The sequence below is a fragment of the Rhinoraja longicauda genome, chromosome 9, assembly GCF_053455715.1.
Source record: "Rhinoraja longicauda isolate Sanriku21f chromosome 9, sRhiLon1.1, whole genome shotgun sequence".
In the NCBI taxonomy this organism is placed as follows: domain Eukaryota; kingdom Metazoa; phylum Chordata; class Chondrichthyes; order Rajiformes; family Arhynchobatidae; genus Rhinoraja; species Rhinoraja longicauda.
In genome coordinates this window covers 28,198,314-28,225,665 of record NC_135961.1, presented here as the reverse complement: position 1 = coordinate 28,225,665, position 27,352 = coordinate 28,198,314, and the positions used below count along the sequence as shown (strand labels likewise).

At 40.2% G+C, this 27,352-nt stretch overlaps 1 protein-coding gene and 1 long non-coding RNA gene across 5 annotated transcripts in view; one reads left to right on the top strand and one right to left on the bottom strand.

Moving 5' to 3' along the window:
- Nucleotides 1–20,912, bottom strand: part of LOC144596558 (uncharacterized) — a 68,828-nt gene extending 47,916 nt beyond the window's left edge. For all 4 annotated transcript variants that reach the window (XR_013547628.1, XR_013547629.1, XR_013547630.1 and 1 more), the window contains exons 1-3: nucleotides 20,416–20,912; nucleotides 20,258–20,330; nucleotides 19,193–19,320 (exon numbers count right to left, since the gene is read on the bottom strand). This is a non-coding gene — a long non-coding RNA (uncharacterized LOC144596558). The remainder of the gene's footprint in view (nucleotides 1–19,192; nucleotides 19,321–20,257; nucleotides 20,331–20,415) is intronic.
- Nucleotides 20,913–21,148: 236 nt separating this feature from the next.
- On the top strand, nucleotides 21,149–24,582 carry six3a (SIX homeobox 3a). The gene is made up of 2 exons (XM_078405832.1): nucleotides 21,149–21,896; nucleotides 23,531–24,582. The coding sequence occupies exons 1-2, from the start codon at nucleotides 21,214–21,216 to the stop codon at nucleotides 23,721–23,723; spliced, it is 876 nt and encodes a 291-aa protein (XP_078261958.1). The 5' UTR covers nucleotides 21,149–21,213; the 3' UTR covers nucleotides 23,724–24,582.
- The last annotated feature ends 2,770 nt before the right edge of the window (nucleotides 24,583–27,352 follow it).

Sequence of the window (27,352 nt, the reverse complement as noted above, 5' to 3'; positions counted from 1 at the left end):
GTGTGTGTGTGTGCGTTTGTGTATCTTTATGTAAGTGCCTGTATGTGCGCTTGAGTGTCAGCATTTGTCTATCTGTATACCTGAATATGCCTTCAGCGTTTGATCATTTGCGTGTACCACTGTCTGAGTGTGCATGTGTGTATTTGTGTGTGTGTGTGTGTGTGTGTGTGTGTGTGTGTGTGTGTGTGAGTGTGTGTGTGTGTGTGTGTGTGTGTGTGTTTGTACGAGTTTGGGCGTCAGTGCTCTACTATTTGAGTCTCAGCATCTAAATATATAAAAGAAAGCCAGAACGTTATGGAGTAACTCAGCGGGTCAGACAGCATCAATGGATAACGCGGATTGGTGAGGTTTCGGGTCAGGGCCTTTCTTCAGATTGATAGGTGACGTCTCGGGTCGGGACCCTTCGTCAGACTAAAGATATAAATTTCTAAATATATGCAGGCAGTGGCGTGGGTGTTAGTGCCCACGTGTGTGTTTATTTGTACATGCGTTTGTGTGTGCTCGCGCGCGTGTGCGTGTGTGTGTGTGTGTTGGGAGGGTGTTTTGTGTGTTATGTGTGCGCATACATGCCTATATTTATGTGTGTTTGTCTCCTCGGTTACTGTATGATTGTCACAGTGTATATTTCTATTCCATTTATCAACGCATATAGTTAAACCCCATTGCTAATACTTAGAATGAAGTAATGCAGAGGGAAGACTTTTCCACAAAGATTGCACTTACGCTATTAACAAGTCCAAGTTGACTAAGTCCATACTGGAAGAGTAGCCTATCAATGTAAAACAGAATCACGCCAGTACCGTATTCAATAACAGTCTGTTAGAAACCACACCATGGGCTGTCGCAATACAATATAATCTGGATAACACATCTGTGCTTCTTTTTTTGCAAAAATAGATAACAAATAGCTGAACTTATCAGTTTGGCGAGTGAGTGTCATTCGCTTATCATCATCATCATATCATATATATACAGCCGGAAACAGGCCTTTTCGGCCCACCAAGTCCGTGCCGCCCAACGATCCCCGTACATTAACACTATCCTACACCCACTAGGGACAATTTTTTATTTTTTTTTACATTTACCCAGCCGAATTAACTTTACATATTCAAGGCACAACTTGCATTGTCCTATTATTCTCCTAGTATGTTATTCTTTCTTGAGCAGTTCTCAAAGGACAGATTCGTCGATTTAACAAAAGTAAACATAGCTATTAATGAGGTTCAATTGGTATGGGTTCATATCAACATTTTCAGCAAAGTGTAACCTGTTGCTCAGTTTGCGCCATGTTCATTTTCCATGAATAACCTAAAGATTATCTCGGGTAGTTTATCTATAGCATGGATGATTTTTTGTAGGTCAGATCGGCCACAATTGGAACAATACAACTGCGGAATGCCATCGCGTTCGCCCATCTGTGTGCAGTTTGGAATACTTCAATACTTGACGGCTATCTTTTATTAAGAAATTATGGATAATTGTATTTCTAAGACATTCGTTGACAAACTCATTAAACAATTGACGGACAATAATGAAGGCTGGTTTAGAATCGAATGCAATGTAGCTTTCCATTAAAATCAATGATACAATTTAATTAACGGTAGGGATCTAAAAAAAGCCACGTGCATTCTAGATTCTTGTAGTTTGAAGTAAGACAGCGGTGGGGATTTTTGATTCTTTACAGCACAGCGTAATACTGATTAACGTTTTGTAAAGTATAAACATTAAGATAATAAGCAGTTGGACATATGGGGCGTCTTTTTGGGGGGGGGGGGCTCTTTTAAGAGTTCTGTGATCTTCGCGCGTTATCAAGTGCGCTGTAAGTCGGTGAATTCCATATAGCACCTTCCACAAAGTCACTGTTATTCGTTTTTCCTACTTTCCTAATGTATTTTTTTGCCTCGAATGCATTTTTAAACGAGGCAGATACAATGCAACGCGAGGGAGGCAGCTGATGAGCCAGCATGTGAAGGAAAACTTAGTCTGAGGAAAGGAACGAGACACACGAGCATGTGAGCATTGGCAGTGTGTAGGTAAGATTGAGGAAGGGGAGAGGTGTGAATACGGTTGCGTGTGTGAAAGATAAATCAGATGGCGTGTAAGCTGAAGAACAAAACTGCCATCGGAAAACAATGCAAGCACGTATGTGAAAAGAGAAAACAGCAGGAAAAGAAAGAAATAGGACAAACAAGGGAAAGTTAGGGCAAGGCAAAATGTGGGTTTACACACTGTGGGTTTCTGTGTTTAAGAGCACGGAAGTCAGAAAGGAAGAGGGAAAGAATGAATTAACTCAACGGACAATAGTCGACACTCTCATCTAAACTCGCTGTTGTGTAACAAACGGCATATCATGTATAACAAGAGAATGAATTATTTAGAACAAAAAATGTTAAAACATATCTGAGATAATAACTTCGTTTGGCTTAAATATGAAATAAGTTGGTAGCTGAAGATTTTAAGAGCGATCGCATCACTTGTTCAACTCCTAGAATGGCCGCTTCGTTGGATCAGTCCTACTGTTCTCGTTTCTTTATCTTGTTTGCGAATTTGGGAAATGTGAAGCATTTTATACATTGCTCAATACTGTGCAGGTGAATTATGTATAAATTAGGCATTTTACACAAATAACAATATGGAATCAAACTGTTTAACGACAGTAAAATAGAATTGAACTCTACAAACTGAACTTATAATTGTCGCAGAAATTTACATCCTTGGAACATCTTTAAATATAAAAGAATATCGTACGACACGACAGTAAGTTTAGGCTTTTATCATCATATTATTCCTTCTTCCCGAGCTTTCAGCTTTCTCCGAGATTAGGAACGTCTATCAACTGAAATAGATCATGATCGATGGTACTCACAAAGGTGATTGTTTATTTTATGTCACTTTATGTGTGCCTTTATCCCCTGTCCATGGTTATGTTTTAAATATCTCCACGATTATTTATGCCTGTGCTAGATTATTCGCCGTTGGTGACCTGTGGTAAATTATTGTTGAAAGGTGGTGAAAAGCATCAAAACTTCAAACCTTCAAATATCATTAATTCGACATAAGGAGAGCCGCCTTTGGTTAAAATTGTAATTTCATTGATGGATGTGATTCCTTAAATAATCCAAAATCCATCAATTCAAGTTTACTCGGAGCTTCCATCACTTTTTGCTGCTCATATTTGCTGCTCCCTGCTGATATTAAATTTGACTAACTTTAGTGGTAAACACTGGAATGGAGCATAATTTACAGGTGTTTTGTTATGGGGGTGGGGGGTGTGGGGTGGAGGGTAGGGGGTTGGTGTTTTGAGGAGACGGGGCTACAGAACTCCCGCGGTAAGGACAGCGACCTCTATAGGGAAGAGACAGCATATCTTTCCTGTTGAACCCAAACTTCAAGGAAAGGAAGTTCAATTCTACAGTATCAACGGTTACGAAACGGGTACTCGGTAGCAAGTAGGCCGTGGCAATGCATCGCTACTCGCGCTTAAAATGCAATTGCGATTAACGGTACAGGTATTCACTTCCGCGATCAACATTAATAAAATCCTAGTCGATTATTGTACGAAACGACAGCTTTTGAATTGACATATCACAACTGTTACTAAAAAGCCGCAATGCACTTCCATTGGGAAAATATTTGCCCCGATCCATTCGTCACCCCTCAACTCTCACCATCCAAAATTACTTTAAATGCGAGGAGCAGGAGCACGAAAGGTAAAATCGGTATGTTGAATTTCAAAAGTCGTCGTGTAATATCCATCTCGTGCCAAAACAACATGTGAAAACGTCTCAGATGCAGGTAGCTGTTTGGACTGAAACCAATGATATAATGTGTAATACTGTAGTGTGGAGTCCAGGTGTGCTCACTTCTCCGCGGTATCCGACCATTAGTTTAATTGCAATTCTATAATATTAATGTATCATTCATACACGTCATTTGCTTCTGCGTAACTGTGTATAATTACTCGGATAGTTCTAATCCAAGCTAGCATGGGAAACTGTAACATAAATCTTCCAGCATAATTACGCGAGTAAATGCCATCATGGGTTTACCAGGCTATTGAAAGTGTGGTTTGCATGATTCACTAAAACCGGTAATTTCTAAGAGTTAAATATATTCCCAACAATAACTTATGACAGGGAGTGATGCTCTGTGCCACGTTTAGAAAGCGATTGCGATAGATTTCAAGGTTAGTAGTTAACATTAATTAGAATATTAGGAGGACTAATAGATCTGATTATTAACGGTTGGTTGACTTCAAAACTGATAGCAGTTTAGAGATCTGTGTTATCTTGGTTGTGTTTGTGTTTGAAGCATGTGCCTTGTTCTTGTTTGATGTCTGTTATTTGTTGTATTTAGCAGGACACTATTCAATAATCATGTATATGATTACTATACGATTGAGTGTTGTGTTCCATGTGCATTGTGTTTGTTGCGTTCTGATCATTACTCTGTGTGTATTTTCTACTTTCCTACCGAGTTTTTATTAAAGAAGCCAAACTGTCATCCAATGTCCTTGCCTCTACTCTGAAGCGGCACATTATTTCCATTCCCTTTACCTTTAGCCTTTTATATATTACCATTCCAAATATATTTTCTAATCTTCCTTCACAGGATATTTTGGATTATCATTCCACCCGCTATTTCTGATAAGACGTTTCACCTCATCACAGTCAGCCGTGTGTAAATATTCCACATAACCTCTTCCTTCCAGAGTGACTGCACTTTACATGTAAATATATTGCGCGTATGAATATAACTTAAACACTATGTGTTCCGTTTGCGTGCATTTATTCTGATTAAATTGTACGTTTTGTTTGCGTTTCTTTGTTGATCAGGATCAGAAAGCGCTGAAAGAGGCCGTTCGTCTACTTGGCCTGTGCCGGCTTGCCTTTAATCTTTACATTACATTGGTTTCTACACGTCATTTACTTCTGCGCAACTATCTTTAACTGCACGTCTGTGAATAATCTTGTGTATAAGCTTGTGTAAATAATCTTTGCATGTGGTCGTTTTGTGAATGTTTTAATATCGGAGGGCGTTGTTTTGCTCTGACTGTTTCTGTATATTTATTTTTCTGAGAATTTATATCATTTGGAGGGCTGTATGCTAAACTATTTATCCCCAAAAATTATAAATGTACATGATCATTGTTTGACGCATATCATTCCTCGTGTTGCTTTGTGATACTACTCCTGCATGTTTGTTTTTTTGTCATTCAACAGTGTTTATGTGCCTATAAGATGGATTGTGTTAATTAATTGGATTTTTCTTTACAACAACAACCAAAAATACTTGCATGGTTGTAAGGTCCCGAGAAGAAGAAAGGCACAATGCAAATAAGTTTTTTTCCTCTTTTCTGTTGGTGGAGGCTTAATTATAACATGGACAAGTGGGCGAATGGCCTGTTTCCGTGCCCTATAGCTCTATAACTTTAAATGAACACAGAGGGCCTTGTTTAATTATTCCAAACAGATATGCTGCCAATAAACAACCGAAATGACAAAGAGTTAGTATGGACAGTTTATTTCCGTTAACAATTACTACAACACGTGCGAGTTATTTGTTCATACTTGAATACTTTATTCCCACTATAATGTTATAGCTGTTTCAGAAATATAAAAACATCAAAAACAGGAGCAGGAGAAAGTAATTCGGCCCTTCGATGCTGTGCCGCTTGAGCGGATCATCTATCTCAATGTGTAGGAAAGAACGGTCTCGACCCAAAACGGAGTCTGAAGAAGGGTCTCGACCCGAAACGTCACCTATTCCTTCTCTCCAGAGATGCTGCCTGAGTTACTCCAACATTTTGTGTCTACCTTCGTCTACCTCAATATTATATTCTTGCTCTATCTCCATATCCCTTGATGCATTTTGTGTCTACAAATCTCATGCGTGGTCTGAGACGTTTCCTTCTGAAAGGGAAGAAAGTGGAATCTTTCCTCAACGATTCCAAGTGCAGATGAAATAAAGACCTACTGAGGTTTATCAGCTCTAGCCATTTAATTCGCATGGAGGATGGACAAACGAATAGTCCAGAGGAGATGGCGACGGACAATAATGTTACAATTTATTAAGATTGTTTTTATTGGTAGTGGAAGGCGTATTGTGCCTCGAGGACATTGGATTATATTCATTGTAAAAACAGGAATGTCTTTACAGCAGAGGTAGGGATGTGCATCTAACCGAGCCAGGCATGAATGGGGCAATTACATAGATCATGCATTTAAAATAGAACTGCGAGCCCACGTCACATTCCATAAGGTATGGCGCATGCTTCCATGAATCATACATCATAGTAGCAGAAGGCGTGACGCAATCATCTGACGCTGCCAATAAAAACTAAAACAAATAATGGCAACCTTCTGCAATGCCATTCTCTTCAACCCGAACCCATTCGCCAGCGTAGTCACGAAGTAAGTCGCCGTAGGTAGTAATCCATTACGGTAAATATATTGCGGTTGATACAAGTGCGTACACGATCGGTCCAAATATAAATTAGAGACTACAGTCGTCTTGGATTAATGCCATGGACATATCTGGAGAGAAGAGGTGATTTTTAGTGGATTACCCAAATTTAGTTCTAAAAGCATGTGAAAAACAAGTCGGACGTTATGCAAACGACAAACTCTCCACCCTATCTATCTCTATTGTGGAGGATTGTTTCGCCACGAATAAAATATTTATATGAATGGTCTGTCTGTCTGTCTGTCTGTCTGTCTGTCTGTCTGTCTGTCTGTCTGTCTGTCTGCCTGCCTGTCTGTCTGTCTGTCTTTTTTTTATCTATCTATCTATCTATCTATCTATCTATCTATCTATCTATCTATCTATCTATCTATCTATCTATCTATCTATCTATCTATCTATCTATCTATCTATCTATCTATCTATCTATCTATCTATCTATTTATCTATCTATCTATCTATCCATCCATCCATCCATCCATCCATCCATCCATCCATCCAGTCTGAAGAAGGGTCTCGACCCGAAACGTCACCCATTCCTTCTCTCCCGAGATGCTGCCTGACCTGCTGAGTTACTCCAGCATTTTGTGAATAAATCGATTTGTACCAGCATCTGCAGTTATTTGCTTATACATCCATCCATCCATCTATCTATCTATCGATCTATCTAACTATCTGTCTTTCTCTATATTTTTCCGTCTGTCTGTCTGTTTGTCTGTCTGTCTGTCCACCCATTCAACCATTGTGTGCATTAATAGCATAATCATGTTCATATCTGTCGGGGGGGGGGGATTCTTTTCTATGCTTCTGTCATTAAAATGTTAACACACGAAAAAGTGATACTATATTAGTGAACATATAGTACCCTACGTGCTCTATGCTCAATCATATCCCTTTGTAATCAAAAGAATGTGCATTTGGAAACGATTTTGATTTAAAAGATTGGCCGTGCTTTAAGCTAAAGCACACATATGATTTAAAGATATGAAGTTTTGGGGGCGAGGGAGGGTTGGGGGGGGGGGGGGGGTGGGAAGGGATTAGTGCTGAAGTGTTCAGTGCAAAATCACAACCATTGCAACACAATTAATAACGAAGGCTAAGACATGCTTGATTTCTTTGGTCGGGACATTGAGCACAAACTGTTGGCATGTCGAACTACAGTTGTACAAATCTCATTCCCCAATATTTTGAGCATAGTGCTCATTCCCATCGCTGCCTTACAAGAAGTATTTGGAGGCTTGGTAAGCGCCTTAACAAGATTTTGCCTGGACTGGAGAGTATTAGCAATAAGGGGAACTTGGACAAATTAGGTTTATTGTCTCTGGAGCGTCGGATGCTTAGGGGCGACATGATGGAACTATATAAAATTATGAGAGGCATCGATAGTGTAGGTGGTCAGAGTCTTGCTCCCAGAATGGAAATAGCACATAGTAGGAGGCATAGATTTAACATGAGAAGGGAAAAGTTCAGAAGAGATTTAGGAGGCAGATTTTTTTACACAGAGGCTAGGCTGGTGGATCCCTGGAATTCGCGGCCAGCGGAAGTGGTAGAAGCAGATACCATCGCAGATACAATTGAAGAAGCATTTAAAAACACACGTGAACAGGTAGGGACTGGTGCAGGAAGATGGGGTTAATTTAAATGGGCGTCATTTAAAGTAACCCAAGTAACCCCATGCTTGAACGGTGGCGCAGCGGTACAGTTGCTGCCTTACAGCGCTTGCAGCACCGGAGACCCGGGTTCGATCCCGACTGTGGGTGCTGTCTGTCTGGAATACGTTCTCCCCGTGACCGCGTCGGTTTTCTCCGAGATCTTCGGTTTCCTCCCACACTCTAAAGACGTACAGGTTTGTAGGTTAATCGGCTTGGTAAATGGAAAAATTGTCCCGAGTGTGTTAGGATAGTGTGAAATTGCGGGGATCGCTGGTCGGCGCGGGTTCGGTGGGCCGCAGGGCCTGTTTCCGCGTTGTATCTCTAAACTAAACTAAACATGGTGTTCCTGATCTATACTGTTCTATTGTTCTCGTGCCCTATAATCACAATTGGAGTACTATTTGCAAAAGTAATTTCACATAAATATGGCATCACATGGAAAACCGGTGACTTTATTTAATCTGTGCTTTACGTGTATCATTAATAGATGGCCTACCTGAAAGCGAACTCATACTATTTAAAACTATACGTTTGACCTCAAAATGTTAAATCTAGCAATGTATAACTTCTTCATTTACTCATAATAAAGTAAATGATCTATAAACAAGCTAAATTGCTGATTGATTCCGTGTGTTTCGCAGTAAACCACATTCATTGGGAGGTTCCACCGTTGGCCCACGACTTCGCGTGAACTAGTTTATTACAAAATACTTGCAAGCTAAAGAGTGGGAGAGTACTACATTTGAAAATTTGGGTTAATATACGGAACTAAAGTTAGGCTGCCCTATGTAAAACCAAAGCGGACCATCAGAATGGCGGCAGACGCAAGGAGAATGTATCAATTATAAAACTCAGAAAGAAGTCTTGAATTGCATTGCTGAACAATTGGCGTCAATGATGCAAAAATCAGCTATTACTGCAGCGCACTTTCTGACGCCAGAACACAACCAATATTACGCACTGGAGCGAATAGGTCTACGCATTTTCATGTTAAGTTTATGTTTGTGCAACATGAGTTGTTGCAAATCTTTGATCGCCATATTATGGGACCTAATTGCACTAACAGCAATTGAACCCACTACCTAACGCCTGAGCACTGTATCATTGGAGAACCTCATATTCCGCTTGGATAGTTTGCAACCCAACGGTATGAACATTGAATTCTCCAATTTCAGGTCCGACAGCCCCATCCTGCTGTGCAGACATTTCTCCCACCATTTCCAACCACCTCAGTCATCCTGCTCAATTCCCCTCCTCAAGTAAGCTCATCTCCCATTCCCGAGTATTATGTTTCTCATTTATCTCCCATTTCCCCCCTCTCCTGTTCCATACCCACACTTCTCCCTCCAGTTTTGCATTTCACGCATCTTCTCTCCTTATATGACAGCCTTTTGCCTTCTTTTCACCTCTAGTCTCTGTCACTCACTCCATCATCTGGCAATTGCCTCCTCCATCTATCTGTCTACCACTTTCCAGGCTTTGCCACAACTCCATCTCGGTATTCTAGTGCTCCCTTGCCCCAAATTGTCTCAAGAAGCGTCCCAACTGCCTTTCCCCCCTCACACACACACAAACAGATGTGCCCTACGCGCTGAATTCCCCAAGCACGTTTTAAGATCACAAGTAAGATCCTAAGATCATAAGTGATAGGAATAGAATGAAGCCATTCGGCCCATCAAGTTTACTCCGTCATTCAACCATGGCTGATCTATATCCTCCTAATCCCATTCTCCTGCTTTCACCCCATAATCTATGACACCCGTACTAATCAAGAAACTATCCATCACGGCCATAAATATATTCACAGACTTTTCATCCACAGCCTTCTGTGGCCAATAATTCCATAGATTCGCCACACTCTGACTAAATAAATCCCTCCTCATCTCCTTCCTAAAAGAACGTCCTTTAATTCTAAGACTATGGCCTCAGACCGAGACTCGCCCACTAGTGGATACATCATCTCCCCATCCACTCTATTCAAGCCTTTCACTATTTTCAGCTCAAGATTCCAGCATCTGCAGTTTTTCGTGCCTTGTTGCTCCATTTGGGCGTAGGAATACTGTGAATTATAAATCTTAAAGACTGGGTATATAAATTGGCGATGAACTTTAACATCGACAAATATGAGGTTGATGCTTGATAGAAGCACGGTCCAGACTTTAGAACATAAGAAACTAAATTCGAAAGAATTAGGAATGAATATCTGTTTGTTTTTTTTTAACATTAGAAACCACTACGCAGATCGGCAAAGGGATGAAAAATGCAAACAAGCTGCGGAATTTATTTCCATCAAAGAGAATACAAAATTACTGAACTTCCGTGCATAGGTTTCTCGCCAGGTTGCACCTGCATAGGTCCACGTAAAAGAAGGACTTGGACGCATTCAGAAAAACACAAAATAGATTTGTAAGAGATGCAGCAAATTAGTGATCAGAGTTTCAGAAAAACATAATTGGAAATTAGCTAATAAAGATCCGTGAATTCCTGTAAGTAAATTCTAAGAGGCAAATGGAAGGAGCATTCTCGCAGTGGCATGGAGTCCTAAGCATTGGTCGTTGAAAGGAAACTGGTTCGTAACTCATCTAATGCTAAATTGATTTTTTTTCTCATAGAATAGTTAGAGTGGGAACTTGCTATCGAAGCATTTGGTTAAGATAAACAATTTGCATGTTTTAAAAGAAAGCCAGCAAAGTACATGAGCGAAAGCTAGACACTGCCAAGCATTAGATCAAATAGAAGTGTCAGATAAAGTCATACAAATGTAATTACAGCTGCAGACCGGCTGAGCTATGTTTCCATTTCAATAATGTATATTGTATGTGAATCTATGAAAGGTGAGATAATAAATGTCGATAATGACTATTAATTGGGATTTTTGTTTGGTTAATAAACAACTTTGGCTTACAGTAGAAAATAACAAGTAAATTTTAATCAAGAGAGATGTGTAAGAAGGAACTGCAGATGCTGGTTTAAACCGAAGATGGACACGAAATGCTGGAGTAACTCAGCGGGACAGACAGCATCTCTGGAGAGAAGGAATGGGTGACGTTTCGGGTCGAGACTCTTCAAGGGTCTCGACCCGAAACGTCACCTATTCTTTCTCTCCAGAGATGCTGCCTGTCCCGCTGAGTTACTCCAGCTTTTTGTGTCTATCTTAATGAAGAGTGATACCCGAAATGGCGGAGATGCACGAAAATTGCCAATAACCGGAAGAATATTGAGTAAATTGTAGGGGCAAACCGACCTCGACATTTATGTCCACACGTCCGTAGCAGGTCAGGCCATTAATGTAGTTAAAGGGGCATGCTGGATGTTTATTTTTATAAGCCGACCTATATAATACATGCAGAGACGTAATGCTACAGCTATATACAACTGAATCTGGTGTCCGTATACATTTCTGGTTACCACGCTACAGGGAAGAAGTGTGGAGAATATATTGAGAGGACTGAAAATATGTAATTATCAGAAAAGCTGGAATTGGTTGATTTGGAATTCTGGGGGAAACTTAACTGAGATGCAAAAAAGCTATGAGGGAGCCAGATAAAGTCAATATTATTTAAGACAGATGCATGGAAAGCCTGGAAACATCGATGTCGAGGAATTACTAGAAGTATTAGCGGAAAGACGAAGATGTTTTTGTACTAGAAGGAGGGTTCTGTCCGGTGGGCAATTGTCTGAAATGAGGATAAAGCCAAAACACTCATAGCATTTGAAGAGAACTTGAATATGCTCTTGGAAACATGACCTGTAGTACCAGGGGTCTTGCACCAGAAGTTGCCTTCAGATTGGGCAGTTCTCGAACTACATGATGGACCAAATGCAATACCCCCCCCCCCCCCCTCCCCAACGCCCAACCACCACCACTTTCTGAGTCATGGTTTCCGTATGATGCAATTAGTCCATAGCTGGAGTTATAGTTGAAAGATAGATGATTAAAGTAAATAGATTTATTCACAAAATGCTGGGGTAACTCAGCAGGTCAGGCAGCATCTCAGTTGACGTTTCGGGTCGAGACCCTTCTTCAGACTGATGTCAGGGGGGCGGGACAAAGGAAGGATATAGGTGGAGAGAGGAAGATAGAGGGAGAACTGGGAAGGGGAGGGGAAGAGAGGAACAGAGGAACTATCTAAAGTTGGAGAAGTCAATGTTCATACCGCTGGGCTGCAAGCGGCCCAAGCGAAATATGAGGTGCTGTTCCTCCAATTTCCGGTGGGCCTCACTATGGCACTGGAGGAGGCCCATGACAGAAAGGTCAGACTGGGAGTGGGAGGGGGAGTTGACGTGCTCAGCCACCGGGAGATCAGGTTGGTTAAGGCGGACTGAGCGAAGGTGTTGAGCGAAATGATCGCCGAGCCTGCGTTTGGTTTCGCCGATGTAAAGAAGTTGACATCTAGAGCAGCGGATGCAATAGATGAGGTTGGAGGAGGTGCAGGTGAACCTCTGTCTCACCTGGAAAGACTGTTTGGGTCGTTGGATGGAGTTGAGGGGGGTAGTAAAGGGTAAATAGATTGGTACATGTCTGTCGAAGCAAAACCGTACCGTCCAGGTTCAGGAGCAGCTTCTTCCCTACAGCCATCAGACTATTAAACAATACAACCTTCAAATAAGCTCCGAACTACATTGACTTTGACTCCGAACCACATTGACCACACACACACACACACACACACACACACACACATATATATATATATATGCTTACAGAGTACAATGTTTACATATCGGTTGTGCTGCAACAAGTAAGAATGAGAAGGGTTGGATTTAGCTCTTAGGGCTAAGGGAATCAAGGGATATGGGGGGGAAAGCCGGAACGGGGTACTAATTTTGGATGATCAGCCCTGATCATATTGAATGGTGGTGTTGGCTCGAAGGGCCGAACGGCCTACTCCTACACCTATTTTCTATGTTTCTAATTTAATTGTTCCGTTTCAGGACATATGACAGTAAAACACTCTTGACTTGACTTTTGACTTTTTCTAATTGGGGACGAATTAAAGTACGCAAAGGTGTGGACATAAACATACAACCTTTTAGTAAATCAGTTCATAAGCCATTTTTGAAATTTGACTTCGGTTGACAATTATGTAAAAGCAAGGCGTTCAGCGATATTATCACCGTTAATCTGCATAATCTGCATCATCTGCATAAACTGGTGTCATGTAATTTGTAGTATACATCCCAATGTGTTGATATAACTCCCGCGAATGCACGAGGGAAATGATAGCAATATGATTTAAGGTACTGTCCACTCACTGAACTGGTCAAAGGTTATCTTAAAATCAAGTTCAAATACTAAACAGAAAAGATTTTGGTGACATTGGCAAACGGAATTATTGATATTGATACGAGAATAAGTGACGGGGTAAAACAAATCTGATTATTTTCCTCACTAATTAGACACGCACATTTTGCCACTTCATGCAACAGTCTAAAAGTTCAAACCCGTAGCAACTCACTGTTGTTAATATGCCGGAAAGAAACTCGGCATCAGCTTTATAATTAACACGCATCATACACTATTAGGTAATTGAGGCATGTGTGTTTTCAATAAAATTTCAGTATAAAGCCAACTATGTACCTTATTTACCATTATTATTTTCAACTACGTCATAATATGTTTTGTGATGAAAAATTGGAAATGAAAGAAATTGAAAAATAGGTTGCCAACATTATCATGTCCTTGTGGTAATACTGATGAATGCTAAGCATGGCTTCCCAGTGACCCATTGCGTTTGTGTCTGATTGGAAAAGCTTTGTTCTTCGATATGCTGACAGATCCTGTACAGTGAATAAAACAAAACAAGCTTAAGTGACACTGAATCTTGGACGAATGATAACTTATATATTAGAATATAAGTTTACATAGTGAAATTGGTCCTATCCCAATAATTATCTGGTAAAGATAATCTTCCTTTCCCTCTGGAAATCGCCCACCGTTACTGGATTTAATCAAATGCGTAATCTAACTGCAATTAAAAACAACGGCTAATTCAACTGGTATTTAATCTATCGATTATTAAAGTTGGTTATTGCAGCAAAGACTATATCGCATATAGCATATAGCCTTTGTAACAATATCTGACTATAACGTTCAGTCAGAAGCGAGGGAAAGAATAATCTGTCTCATCGTGTGAATGGAAGACAAATCTACAATTTATTCAAATATTTTAATATGTCGCTATGTAGAGTAGTAATTTACACAAGAATGCAATGGCAAGCCACAGGCAATTGTTATCAGGTGTTGTACAAAGTGGAATATAATTAGTTCGATACTTGTCATAATTCGTCATATAAATACTTGGCAACTATTGTAAACAAAACTCGCAGTTTCAATCATCCACTGTTTAACTTTAAAACAGTTGACGGAAAACGCAGTGGAAGGGGAAGATACCAATTCTCAATTTCTGTCACTACTTTTACAGGATGTCTCTCCTTTCAGATTTCACACAGATATTGTGCACGATGGGTCATGCTTGATACCGGTGCTGCGGTGAACACCAACCAAGGGGATAGATTCCCTAAGCTGACTTAGTCTCATATATGTTTATTTTGGGTTTTAAATTAAAGTGGGTATTAATTCTATATGCCTTTTTGTGCTACAAATATCGTCCTCTCTAACTTTTGAATAAACCCCAGCCAATGTGTCGGAAAACAAGTTGAAGAGACTGTTGACACGATTTTAATTGTTTACTGTCCCACACAGGCAGTTGGATTCCTAAATGACAGATGCAACCAAACAATGGCTGTAACAATAACAATAAAGCATTATGCCATCGTTCTGCTCACATTCAGATAGTAACTGGTAACCACTTCAGGTTTATTCAGCGGCCTTTCCTTTCCACGGGAGAATTGTGATCTGGCGCTGTACAGTTCGAAGTTTGCGAAAAAGTTTGTCAAAAGGAACATGCGATGCATTCATAACAGTATTGCTAAGTACTCTCTTTGCATTATAGTCGGTAATATGCAAAATGGGTAATAACTGATATTGATAATTAAAGAAAATTATGCCCAGTCTGATTAATATCCTTGGTCCGAAATTATACTATAACATGGAAAAGCCCTGTAAGGTTATCAGTCTCGGATGTGGGGTGGATATGCCAGTTATTGGTTAAATAAAATATATTATGCTACCACAGCGGAAGCATGCGCTGTAACTTTGAACATGTTACTACATTAGCAAATGGATCTTTTGGAAAAGAACATTGTATTGCCAAAGCCTCCCAAAATTGAGATCCTGTTTTCTCATTTATTTATTAGTATTAATATTATTATTTAGTGAAGTGGCACGATAATCCTCTAACATTAAAACCTTGCGCTTGAGTGACTCATCTGTTGAGTGCAATGCAGGCGATGGAAATCAATGTATCTGCTGCAGGCTAGGCTAATGGATTAGAATTAGTCTATAGTGTAGAGTGTTCGATAGCATGGGGGATGGTGATTCTTGAGCCGGGATTGTGTAGCTCCCGTTTATCTATAACAAGCTGTCCGTAATCCAAATAAAGTAATCATCACCAGCATGAAAAGTTCCGGCCGCATTATTTCCTTACTGTAAGGAGGTAGTTCTCACACGCACAAATTAGTGAAGGCGCTCAGCTAGTGAAACGGGAACTGATTTGGTAAATTGTTCTTTCATCATCTGTCAGCGGCATTTTGGAATAAAACAACATTAAAAGAAACTTTTTATCCTCACTTCGCTCTCCCTCGGGGAGCGCTATACATTTGTTTCGAATAATTTACTTTAAGATTTCAAAAGACTAATTGATTTTTAAGTGCTAACTCAGTGGGGGGGGGGGGGGGGTGCGGGGGGTGGGGGGGAGCACAATGCCATACGCCAAAAGCAAGCAATTGGCAATCGAAAGGTTACCTGAATTTCATGGCAATCGAGGGTTTTTTATTCGGGAGAACTCAAGATGGGCATCTGCTTTGAGCCGCTCGAGGGACCGATTATGTGGAGGCAGTTAAGTCAACTTTTTTTTGACTAAAGCAGATTGAAATGTCAAGCCGACTGACCAATGAGCCATGATAGCACCATATGATATTATATTGTGTTGAACTGGATTCAGTGCTTTTATTCATGTAACTAATTCGTTTTGACACATACACACATAACCCGGTAGCAGGAAGCCCGGCGTTCACCCTTCACCCTGTCCTTCTCCCAATAACTTCACCACCACCCCTCTCCCCACCCCCACCACCCATCGCCACACAAAAAAAACCGCTTCTAAATTTACTGGGCTCGGACTCACATCTTTGTTCAATTCATTAGAAGTAACGAGTTGACATAAGGTAAATCGGCGGTAAGGCGCCTTTATTTCTTGTCTATAGGGCGACCTCATTAAATATCGCTAACAAGGCGTGCAAATCCCCTGATTGGACAGACGACGTGTAACGCTCTGCCCCTTGCAGGATATACACGTAATGAAGGCCGCGGGAACAGTGATGGACAAGAATTTGCAAATGCCCCAACTAAATGAGTGAGAATTTGCAACCGTGCCGTTTGAAACCTGTTTCCCTTTTCAACACAAATTGCATATAATTTCCGAGGTTGATAGCTAATAGGTCACGGCAACTCATGGTCATTAATGGGCATTTTTAAAAATATCTGTAATTCAGCTATTTATTAAGAAATATAGAGCATTCTAATGTTAAAAACATTTTAGCCTTCAATGTATATTTTAAATAAAAGTTTACAGCGAGCCTTCCCCAGCTGCTTGATTATTAAAATGGCCCGATATTTGCTTAAAATATCGCGATTATTAGAACAAACTTTCTCGAAATATCTGCGTCCCTGTATTTCTGACCTTTTGGACATTCCCGCTGCATCACTGGAAGACGCGCCCTTTACACTTCCAGGACATAAACTTCGGAATCGTCTTGTCTCCCGAAAAACATCCCCTTTCCTTTGCTTCTCTGTAGAACTGATTGACCAGGTTTTGCGACATTTCATCTAATACCCCTCTATGTGTCTCTTTGGTTATATTGAGTGTGTAGGACAGAACTGCAGATGCTGGTTTAATTCGAGTTGCGTTTATGGGGCCGGATAAAAGTAATGTTCGTGTGATGATCGTAGTTGGTGAGGGGGGGAAATGGTTAGTCGGCTTTGCATCGTGCTGTAGCAATAGGTTTAAAACGGTGTCTTTTCAGCCCAGATCCGCGAGCGGGTCTACAAATTGAAACTTATTACGCACAGGTCCTAACGTAAAGCGGTTAATCGGTGGAATCTTATCGTAATCGCAATGATACCGCCGTTGAGTTGGCTGAGAAGGGAGAATGCTCTATATTTCTTAATAAATGGCTGAATTACAGATATTTTTAAAAATGTCCATTAACGACCATGAGTTGCCGTGACCTATTAGTTTTACTTTCTAATACTTTTCGCCTCAGATTACAAAGACTGGACAAGCAACTATGGAATATGTTTATTTAGGCGGCACACTTGCGTGTTATGCTAAATTAAAACGAAATATTTCATCTTTAAATATTCAATTAATGTAAGCTTCAATTCATATAACTTATGTCTTTGACTTTATTGTGCATTCAAATTAGTCGTATGGTTTTCTATGTGATATGTCAAGTGTGCTGGAATTTGTTTTTAGGCGGAATTTAAATTTTCCATTACTGTGTAGATGTTTTTTTCCACCTGATTACAATTGTCTTTCATTGAATTGTAACCACTTGCATTGGAATGATTGAAAGTGCAAACGCTACCTTGCTTTATCTTTGATAAAACCAGATGAAAGTCAGACGCTGTAGCTTTACAAGTGCACCGATACCAAAAAGTGCTTATTAGTGAATAGAAGCCATACAATTAAGTAAAATGGTTACTCCATGATCCAGTGCCAACATATCAGACACAGTACAATTAACGATGTATGCAAAACTAAAAATGAATCATAAAAGTAATATATTTTAGCCCTGAAGATTAAAGGCACAGTTCAGGCAATAAATGAATCTGAGCTGGTATTGAAAATAGCGTTAAGGGATACAGATCCAGTGAAGCTCACATTTAACCAGCCACATTAAAGATACAATGTCAATGCAAGAGGAAGGAATAAATGAAACAGTAGTGGAGGATACAAAATAATTTGAAAATTTAACAAGCAACACAAAACAAACAGAACAAAGGCCAAATTAATGCATCTAATTGTATTTCCGACACCAGGACCGGCAACAGTGGCACACCAAAGAGAAAAAATAATCAATTCACCAATTCCACCCCGTGAAATTAGTAACAAGTCCAAAGTCGACGGTCCCACGTTGGTTTAACAAAAAGAACACTATAGAAAGTTCATTTTTAATCATTATAACGTAATCATTCTACGTTATGCCAACAGATTGAACTAATTCTATTTATAACGTTATTAAATACATAACGATTCAACATTATTTTGAAGTACATACTTCCGCTTCCTCACTTCTGTAAACTTTACGGGTGATTAAACAGCGCTGGACTTTCCAGGTTAAATGATAACCGGGTTTTAATAGTTTGGCAATACTGGCTCTTCAACTTCAGTCATATGCTGTACTGTTTGATGTTATGAGAAGTGCAAACCGACAGGACTCAGTGACGGCTACAAAAACTTAAAATAATTTCAATTAAATAGAAACTTACAGGTAATTATTGCAAGGTATCTCCGGGGAGAATCCTGGATGTAGTAATCACCTTTTTCGGATGCCAGTCTGTCACTTGGTCTAATTACAGAATGTCTTCATATTTGTGAAACTTTAATGTCTCTTTCTAGTTGGGAGGTTACAGTTACTTTGAGCTGGACAGGACTCAGAGCTTTGAATGAAGCTCGTTCATTGACTGTCGCCGCTACAAACAGAAGCGGCCAGCTGCCGTCATTAAAAGGCGATTTACACCCAGTACTCTGCACACAAAGATTGGGCGAATAATTATGTGCTTGTAGCTTTATGAATGTGTCTCTGGATAGGCTCTGACAAGCACGTAGTTATCTGCTTTTATTCTTAACACCTGCAAATGTATACATTATATATAGAAAAAATCTCTACATTTTTAAAAAACTTTTTGACATAGTTGCACAGAACAAAAAAAAATCATTAATACCACCTACCATTTACACTGATTAATGTTGAGGTGCGTTGCCGGTCGTTCGTGAGACTGCTTGATACAATGTACAAGGAAACCTTTGCCTTTTTAAGGCGCTCTCCTTCAGCGAGCGGAAAAGCGCTTCCCTTGTGCCTGAAACAAACACGCAAATAAATAAATAAATATATGCGGATTACTCTCGCACTTCACATGGTTAATCTGCTGGGATAATAATCCAACATTTTAGAAACATTTCGCCAAACATTCTTTCCCCACCCTTTTGTTTTGTGATGCAATGAATTAAAGTGATTACACAAATAGACATTATGCTGCTCTGAGCTCCCTATCCTCTTGTGTTGTGGCTGAATGAAACAATTTAGAGTATTTAAATGGGCGTTGATGATACTTTTTAATAGAAATCTGCAGCAAATGTGTAATACAGCATCGCTGTTTCCAGTTGAACAACCTTCCCAACCGGATCTATTCATGTGCCACTTGGAATTAGTTCATGCGGATTGCCCGATGACAGGAGCGCAAACAGTTTGCAGTCCACTACCATACCCATACCACCCATTAGCGTTATTATCTTTGTCCAACGCAAATTCGCTCTGTTCCCTTTTTTCCCTCCTACAAAAAAAAGACAACGTATTTTCCTTTCCATCTGAGTTTGGAAAGTAGATCGTGCCATTAGCGTACACCTCTCGTTTCCTCCGATCTGCCGTGGAATGTGGAAGAGAACTAAAAAAAAGATTTGAATTCCTCAATGATTTTTTCCCCCGTAGAAAGGCGGCTTAGGATAATTATTTCAGCTTTATTGAAAGCAGATTAGTTGAAGTCTGGATGCTGCGTTTCAATACGCGTTGTACAATCCGGTACAATGTCCGTATTGTTCGCTACTGTGTGTGAACCCATTGAAAATATACACTTTTTAACACCAAGTAAAGTCCTGTCTAAATATACACAGTAAGGCTGGAAAGACATCCATGACCCGTACAAATCTTTGTAAATCACACTTCCATAGTTACAGAAACCAAACAAAAGAGCCAACAGCTCAAGATGCTGATTATACCCTTCTTAAAGGCAAACATACCCAATCATAAAATATAGTGGGACTGCACCGATGACCAATAGAACGTCTGGCGCTGGTACCGATCGAATAATAGCTTTAAAACATAAACCATGATTTCAACAACTACAAGCCAATGATTAAACATGACTTTTTTTTTGTTCTTCGACAGCGTGTTCTACCTGCGAAATATCCACATCCGTTCCATGGACTCCCACATAACCCTATCTGTGCGAAGTCCTTTACACAAGCTTCAATGATCCATGCTCAATGTACAGTATCATTATTTGCAGGATCAAAAAAAAAACCCGGCTTCGGGTTTGCAGTTACGCTAATAATTAAGAGGAGTTGCGAGCACCAGGAAAGCGCGGTGCTAAAGGCAGATTAAAACATCCCCCTTCTAGATATAGAGCCATGACATAAAGATGGGTCTAATGATCTCATTTTTCTTTTATCCCCCAGTACTATAAATGCTCATACCAGCAGAATGAAATGAAACTACGTGCAAATCATGTGTAAACTGTCCCACTTAGGAGCCCTCTATTCCAACCAACACCACAGGCTCTCCCATTTGCTTCCCCCCTATCTTCCAGACTTAAGGAAAATTGTAACGATCGCAGTAATATTTTCGCCCTCCAATCACTCGTCCCATTCAGCAAAATGTGCGCGGCGAGGCTTTCACATATGAACTTTTGGAGAGGTAGGTGGGCGATGTGAAGATGTATTTCAGATAACCCCTGCGCAGCCCCGAAGTGGTGGATGCCTCTACGTTCCGCTGGTTGATTGGCACGCTTGACAGTGATAGACAGCGTCGCCATGGCGACGGCACAACGACACTGCCAAGACCCAATAGAAAAAGCGGAAAAAAAAACCGGCGCTCCACACAGTATTTTGGGGATATAATATGAGGGAGTGTGACATTAGTCGATTTCGTTGCATCTGACACGTTTTTGTGCTTTTTTAAATCATCAGGCCAGTCCATGGTGTTCAGGTCGCAGCTAGAGCTGTACAGTGCTGTGCCTCTCCTGCCAAACTCAACCGAGAGCGCTTTCCTCTTCCTAGCCAGCTCCCAGCCTCCAGAAGAGTTGTCAATGTTCCAGCTACCGACCATCAATTTCACTCCGGAGCAAGTGGCCAGCGTTTGTGAGACGCTGGAGGAAACGGGAGACATCGAAAGATTGGGACGTTTCCTCTGGTCTTTACCTGTGGCGCCGGGGGCATGCGAGGCAATCAACAAACACGAGTCAATCCTCAGAGCCCGGGCGGTAGTAGCCTTCCACACGGGCAACTTCCGAGACTTGTACCACATCCTGGAGAACCACAAGTTCACCAAGGAATCGCACGGCAAGCTGCAGGCGATGTGGCTCGAAGCGCACTACCAAGAGGCCGAGAAATTGAGGGGTCGCCCACTGGGGCCGGTCGATAAGTATCGCGTCCGCAAGAAGTTTCCCTTGCCCCGGACCATCTGGGACGGCGAGCAGAAAACGCACTGTTTCAAAGAGAGGACCCGCAGCTTGTTGCGAGAGTGGTACTTGCAGGACCCATACCCAAACCCTTCCAAAAAAAGGGAACTGGCCCAGGCAACCGGCCTCACGCCGACTCAAGTGGGGAACTGGTTTAAAAACCGTAGGCAGAGAGACAGAGCGGCCGCCGCCAAAAACAGGTTTGTTGTTTCCTTCCAGGTTACCCTGTTCCCAGCGCGTCAAATTAACATTTAAATACTGTTTCAGGGACACAGCAAGTGTTCAGTAAATCACGGTAAATAGCCTCGAAGACAACCCTTATTTTTTAAGTACCTGAATGTTTGCAACTTTTTTCATAGGCCGGGGCAAAATGGGATCACAAGCTAAACTTTTCTAGTCAGTTTGGTCAATAAAGAAACTTTCTAATTGATTTAGGAAGATGTTATCGAATGATTCAGAGCAATAATTAATTAGAAATTGTAAGACAACCAACGACACTAGTACCTCGGGGTTGGCAACAAAAATATACCAACAATAGCCAAATGCGATTTCACGAAAAATAAAGACTTGAGGGTTTTAGTTTAAAATATTGCTCATTGTAGTTGGATAAGATAATCGTAATTAGTCATAAAATTCACCGTAAACATGTTTTTACACATGTCCGTGTCCTTGTAGTAAAACATAACACAGACATTTAGAGAGGGCATCGTGAAAATAAATTTGTTTCTTCTGATTCAGAAACACAACACGCGTCGCGTCTGCTGGACAAGGAATAGCCCTTCATCTGTTTGGTTTTGTGCAAAAATAAATAAATTTAGGGTATGGAAGGGTGGAACTGGAAGAGAATGTGAAATTGCAGCTCCCCGAAGAATGCGGTACTTTCTAAAAAGTGAATGGATACACAAAGTAACGACTGCCTTTTTCGAAAGTAAGATAAACACAATTAAAGTGAGATAAAAATAAAGGGTAAACTGATTCAGAAAGATAAAAATACAAAGCATTTTATAGCGTGTTATGCGAAATCCTATCAGTATGTTGTCACGTACTGCAACACAATCGGCTCCCTTGTTCAGGATAAATTGACAGAAATATAGGCCGTTGACAGGGTAATACTATTTTCTGAAGCAGTGAATGGGAACTTACTCAATATTAGAAACATGATATTAACTTTTTCAGCAAAACAAAGAATGTGTACTTGGCGGGCGTTCAAATGAATGCAGGGCATTATTTGCTTTGATGACTAGCAATATTTTTATCCAAAATAAACTCATTATATTTGCCTTGCTAACCTTCCATGTCCTTCTAAGCACTTCCAGTTGACATTATAAATATTAATTACTGAAAGGGTGCATATTAAACACGGGATTTAGGCATATCTTGAAACATAATTTAAGCATGTGGCTTTCCATAATGAAAACAAACAAGACCACTTAAAATTTTAGCTTTCGAGAAACACGTTCATGATCAGCTTGACAATGAAACTAAGGATAACTTTTAAAGCGCAATGGAGTGCAACTGTTTACAATAGTGTATTTTGTTTGTGAGCATCATGTTAGTTGAAATCGACAAGCGAATTGTAATCTAATAATTTAATGATTGAATTGGGAAGTTTTTACTAACTTCTAAGTAAGATTTTATTCCGACGTATTTTCGTAAAAAGATTATTTGAAATATAATTTTAAAACGCTGGACTGCATAGTTTTTCAACAGCAACGTATTTCAAGTAATTTTGTAAATATGTACATCCCTTGGATTTCTTATCCTATAGTATTGCCTAATTTTGCTCTTATTTATCTTTCTCCCACTTTTTTACTTCGCTGTTTGACCCGCATAGGCTGCAACATCAGTCAGTCGGACAGAGTGGGGTTTGTACGCTATCGGAGGCGGGCTGCACTGCTCACAGCGCGGCGGAATCTCCGTCCACCGCCGCCAGCCCTACCACCAGCGTGTCCAGCATGACAGAGCGAGCCGAGACGGCCACGTCCATCCTATCGGTAACCTCCAGCGACAGTGAATGTGATGTATGATACAAAAGAGAGAGGGAGAGAGAAAGAGACAAACTCGTAATGCATTCACAGAGGAATATGGACCTGAAATGTAAAACATTTTTAAAAAAAGACAATTTAATGACAATTTTTGACAGAAATAAAACAGATTCGAGAAGAAAAGGAAGTGACAGAACAGCTCTAGGACGAGCACGTCTGATCCAGCGTTTTCCATGGAGGCCCCCGTATTGCATGATGTATTTTATATCTGAGAATATAATAATCTACATTCATATTTTTTACAAGGAACTGCAATGAAGAGGGAATGAGAGAATTTTCGTCGCCTTTGTTGCTCTCTATAGTCCGAGTGCTGGTCAGACCCCCCGAAGCCAAGCTGCAATCGTTTTTCTGTTCTGCAGACAATCATTTTTCGTAAGCACCTTTTTCTACACTTCTGTTACTGCCTATGTGGGTACTGGTTATGTGAAAGAATAGTTATGACTGTAACAGATTTTTATTTTTATTTCAAAATTTTATATGAATTATGTATATCTAATGACGCGATCATCCTCCCAGTTTGTAATATATGTGTAGAAATGCCTGTATATGAAATGTTTCTGTTTCTCCTTCTTTCTCTATCTCTCTGGATCACAGACTCAGTGTTTTTATGCATATTGTGTGAAGCGTCTGACGAAAGTGCTAGGTTCTCTACAAAATGAGTGGTTGGGGTAAAGCCCAGCTGGATAGATCTGTTGCGATGTAACTTTATGCAAAGTGCTATTTTGGGTATTTTCAGTCAGAATGAAGTTATATTATATCACCCCCCTTCATGTTGGGCGCTTATTAGTCACTGTTTCTTCAACTGCGTGTTTATCTATATGTTAAAAAAAACCTTTCTAACTCAAAATATAGTATTCCGTTTTCTTATACCTGCTGGCTTGTCGTGTCTTTCTCTTCAAAGCATTTTTAATGATTCGAAATACTTATCCGTAGAGATTTAGTAAACGGCGCATCGTGTTCGCTGAGACTACCAAAGCGGAAAACAAGACCTATTAGTCTTTTTTTTTTTTTTGCTGATTTTTTTTTAATTGAAGTTTTTACATTATAAAGGCTAACATCACGAATTTACGTCATTTCTGTATTTGTGTAATTTCAAAGATCGGGGGAAAGAAAGCTACACATGCGTTTTTTCCCCCTCTGTTGACCATTTCCACAAAGTAACCACATCTGAGGAACATGTTTTCAGCAATTGATATAGACCAATTATACAAGAAATGTGGGTTGAGACACTAACTTCCTCCTATTTATGGCGGTAAATGAAAACAGTAAATACGGGGACTCGCCATTTAATCAGCTAATCATATTACAGCTCCTCCCCGTGAATCTTAAGTTCATTGTGAAGTGTTGAAAGAAGTCTTTATTTGCATGACTAACAGTCCACCACCAGCACCTTTGCACTAATGTCGTTCATTGCCCCGGGCTGTTAATTCAAGCGTGAATTAAAAATAGAACTGAGCCCTGAACTTGTTTTCACTTGTGAAGTTTTTGAAATCTATCCCTGTGTGCTTTGGATAACTGATTGAGAATTTCCGTGACGATTTTTTCTGGCAACTAAAACGAGATTTAAATGAGGCCCAACGGTTAACTGAAGAAAATAGCAAGCAGGACTAAACGATAGACCGTTTTGCAATTTGATTAATAAACATTGATTAATCTTGATTACACAGAGGTATACACAAACATCTATATTATGTAAACATGAGGATAAAATTGTAATAAATCTCATAGACGTAAAAGTATGGATGACACAGTGGTAAGCCTTCCAAACTTTCCGAAGTTATGAATGCTGATGAGGGACAAGTTGATTTTGTGTCATTTTATCAATGAACGGAGTGATTCCTACTTTCTTATTTCGCAACAAACGTAACATATTCATTTTCTTGTTATAGCTACAATCTCACAAACCAAAAAATATATAGATATAGCCATTGATGTGCGATTATTTAGATTTTTCATGAAAAGTTCGTGTTCACGCCAATCTTTTTAACTACTTGGCAACGGCGCGTTTCAGTATGCCGGTTGGTGACAATTGAGTCTTTTGGAGCTGTTGTTTGTGTACGAGGAACGTAATCTTTCCGCCGCGGATTTCTGTTTCTATTGAAACCCATCTTAGAAAAACTCTTTAAAAGAGAGAAGGCGTTTTGATTTCATAATGAAAATGCAATAATATGTTTATGAAGTGGGACTTTCACGGCGCCTTTCCTATTCGGGCTGAATTGGTTCTTTTTTTAAATTTTGAAGAAAGTAAGTTACAATTTATCAAGTGTTTGGATATTTTAAAGTAAAATCTGTTAAGAACATTGGGTTATATCGAAACTGTATTTTAAATTACTGCAGTATAAATAAGAGTATCATTTTTATTTTTTGCACTATTCCGCTGTATTAATATCAGGATTAGGCAAGTATCACTGTTTTATAGTAATATTCATGGGTGTAAGGATTATTCATGACATACAACTCAGAAATCTTTACAAACTCTCTGTTGATCGATTTGGATTTGAACTTACGGTGGTTTTTATTTTGCCATTGAATACGCCACACTGGGGAGAAAAGCGACCCAAATAAAAGGCTGCCATACAAAAGTGATCGCAGCGCCTGCTTGAAATCCTGCACAAACGTCGGGGAGATTGTGTTGAGGACACGAAGGGAGCAAAAGCAAAACGCGGCACCGGATTTTATTTTTGGCTGGAGCTGTGTTTGCAGGAAGGAAGCAGCAGGCCGCTCCGCGGAGAGGCGGCGAGCATGCGCGCTCCCGACGTGTTAATTTCAAAGAGTGAGCTGAGCTCAGCTGCCAGAACAAATCGTGTCAGGCGAGCAGAGATAACATCCACTTATTAGTGAAATCTCCTTGAAATAATGGTCTGTCGTTTGAAAGTGGCAGCGCCGGCAGTATATGCCTTTAAAGAATGCTTTACAATTGAGATCTTAGGAGGGTTTAGTTAAGAGTAGAGAAGTCTACTGATTTGGGGTTCGTTTGTTCTTGGGTAGTGGATTGAGACGGAAATCAATGAAAATCCTAATTTAAGCTTTCTGATTTGTTAAATCCTCCTGCCCCGGCAAGATAGGGCCTATCGCAAGTACCGAGCCAGGGCGGTTTCCTCAGCTTGCCCAATACCGATTATTATAGATGGGTCTTCTTCAGACTCCATTAGTTTATTATCCACGACTAGTCTCCCTGTTGATGAAGATGAAATTTATCTAAAGCCGTCAAACATATGGCATAGGCAGCATTTGACTTCGATATTCCACTCGGGCGATAATATGCCAAATGTACCAAAGCATTCAGGTAGCACAGCATAAAGACCACGGCCGCTGTGCCTTCGTGACGAGTTCGGTGCTTGAGACCCTACATGTAGCATGCCATCTAAAAGGCTATTCCACAAGCATAGAAATATGGGCTATTTTCTATTTACACGAGGGCGCGTCTAACTCTGCGTTTATTTTCGGCGTCCCCAGTTTAGAAGCAAGAAGTCTGTTGCAATGCATCTACCCACCGACCCATTACAATAGTATTGTTGCCAAACAAACACATTGATACAAATTATTTTGGTATCGCGTGTTTATATCGAATACTAGGAGATTTGATTTTGTATTTACTGAGCTGATTTCAC

Excerpts from the sequence above, each read along its gene's own strand:
- six3a (XM_078405832.1), top strand. The coding sequence starts at position 21,214 with ATGGTGTTCAGGTCGCAGCTAGAGCTGTACAGTGCTGTGCCTCTCCTG. Across the intron at positions 21,897-23,530 it reads GCGGCCGCCGCCAAAAACAG|GCTGCAACATCAGTCAGTCG; the intron begins GTTTGTTGTTTC and ends TGACCCGCATAG.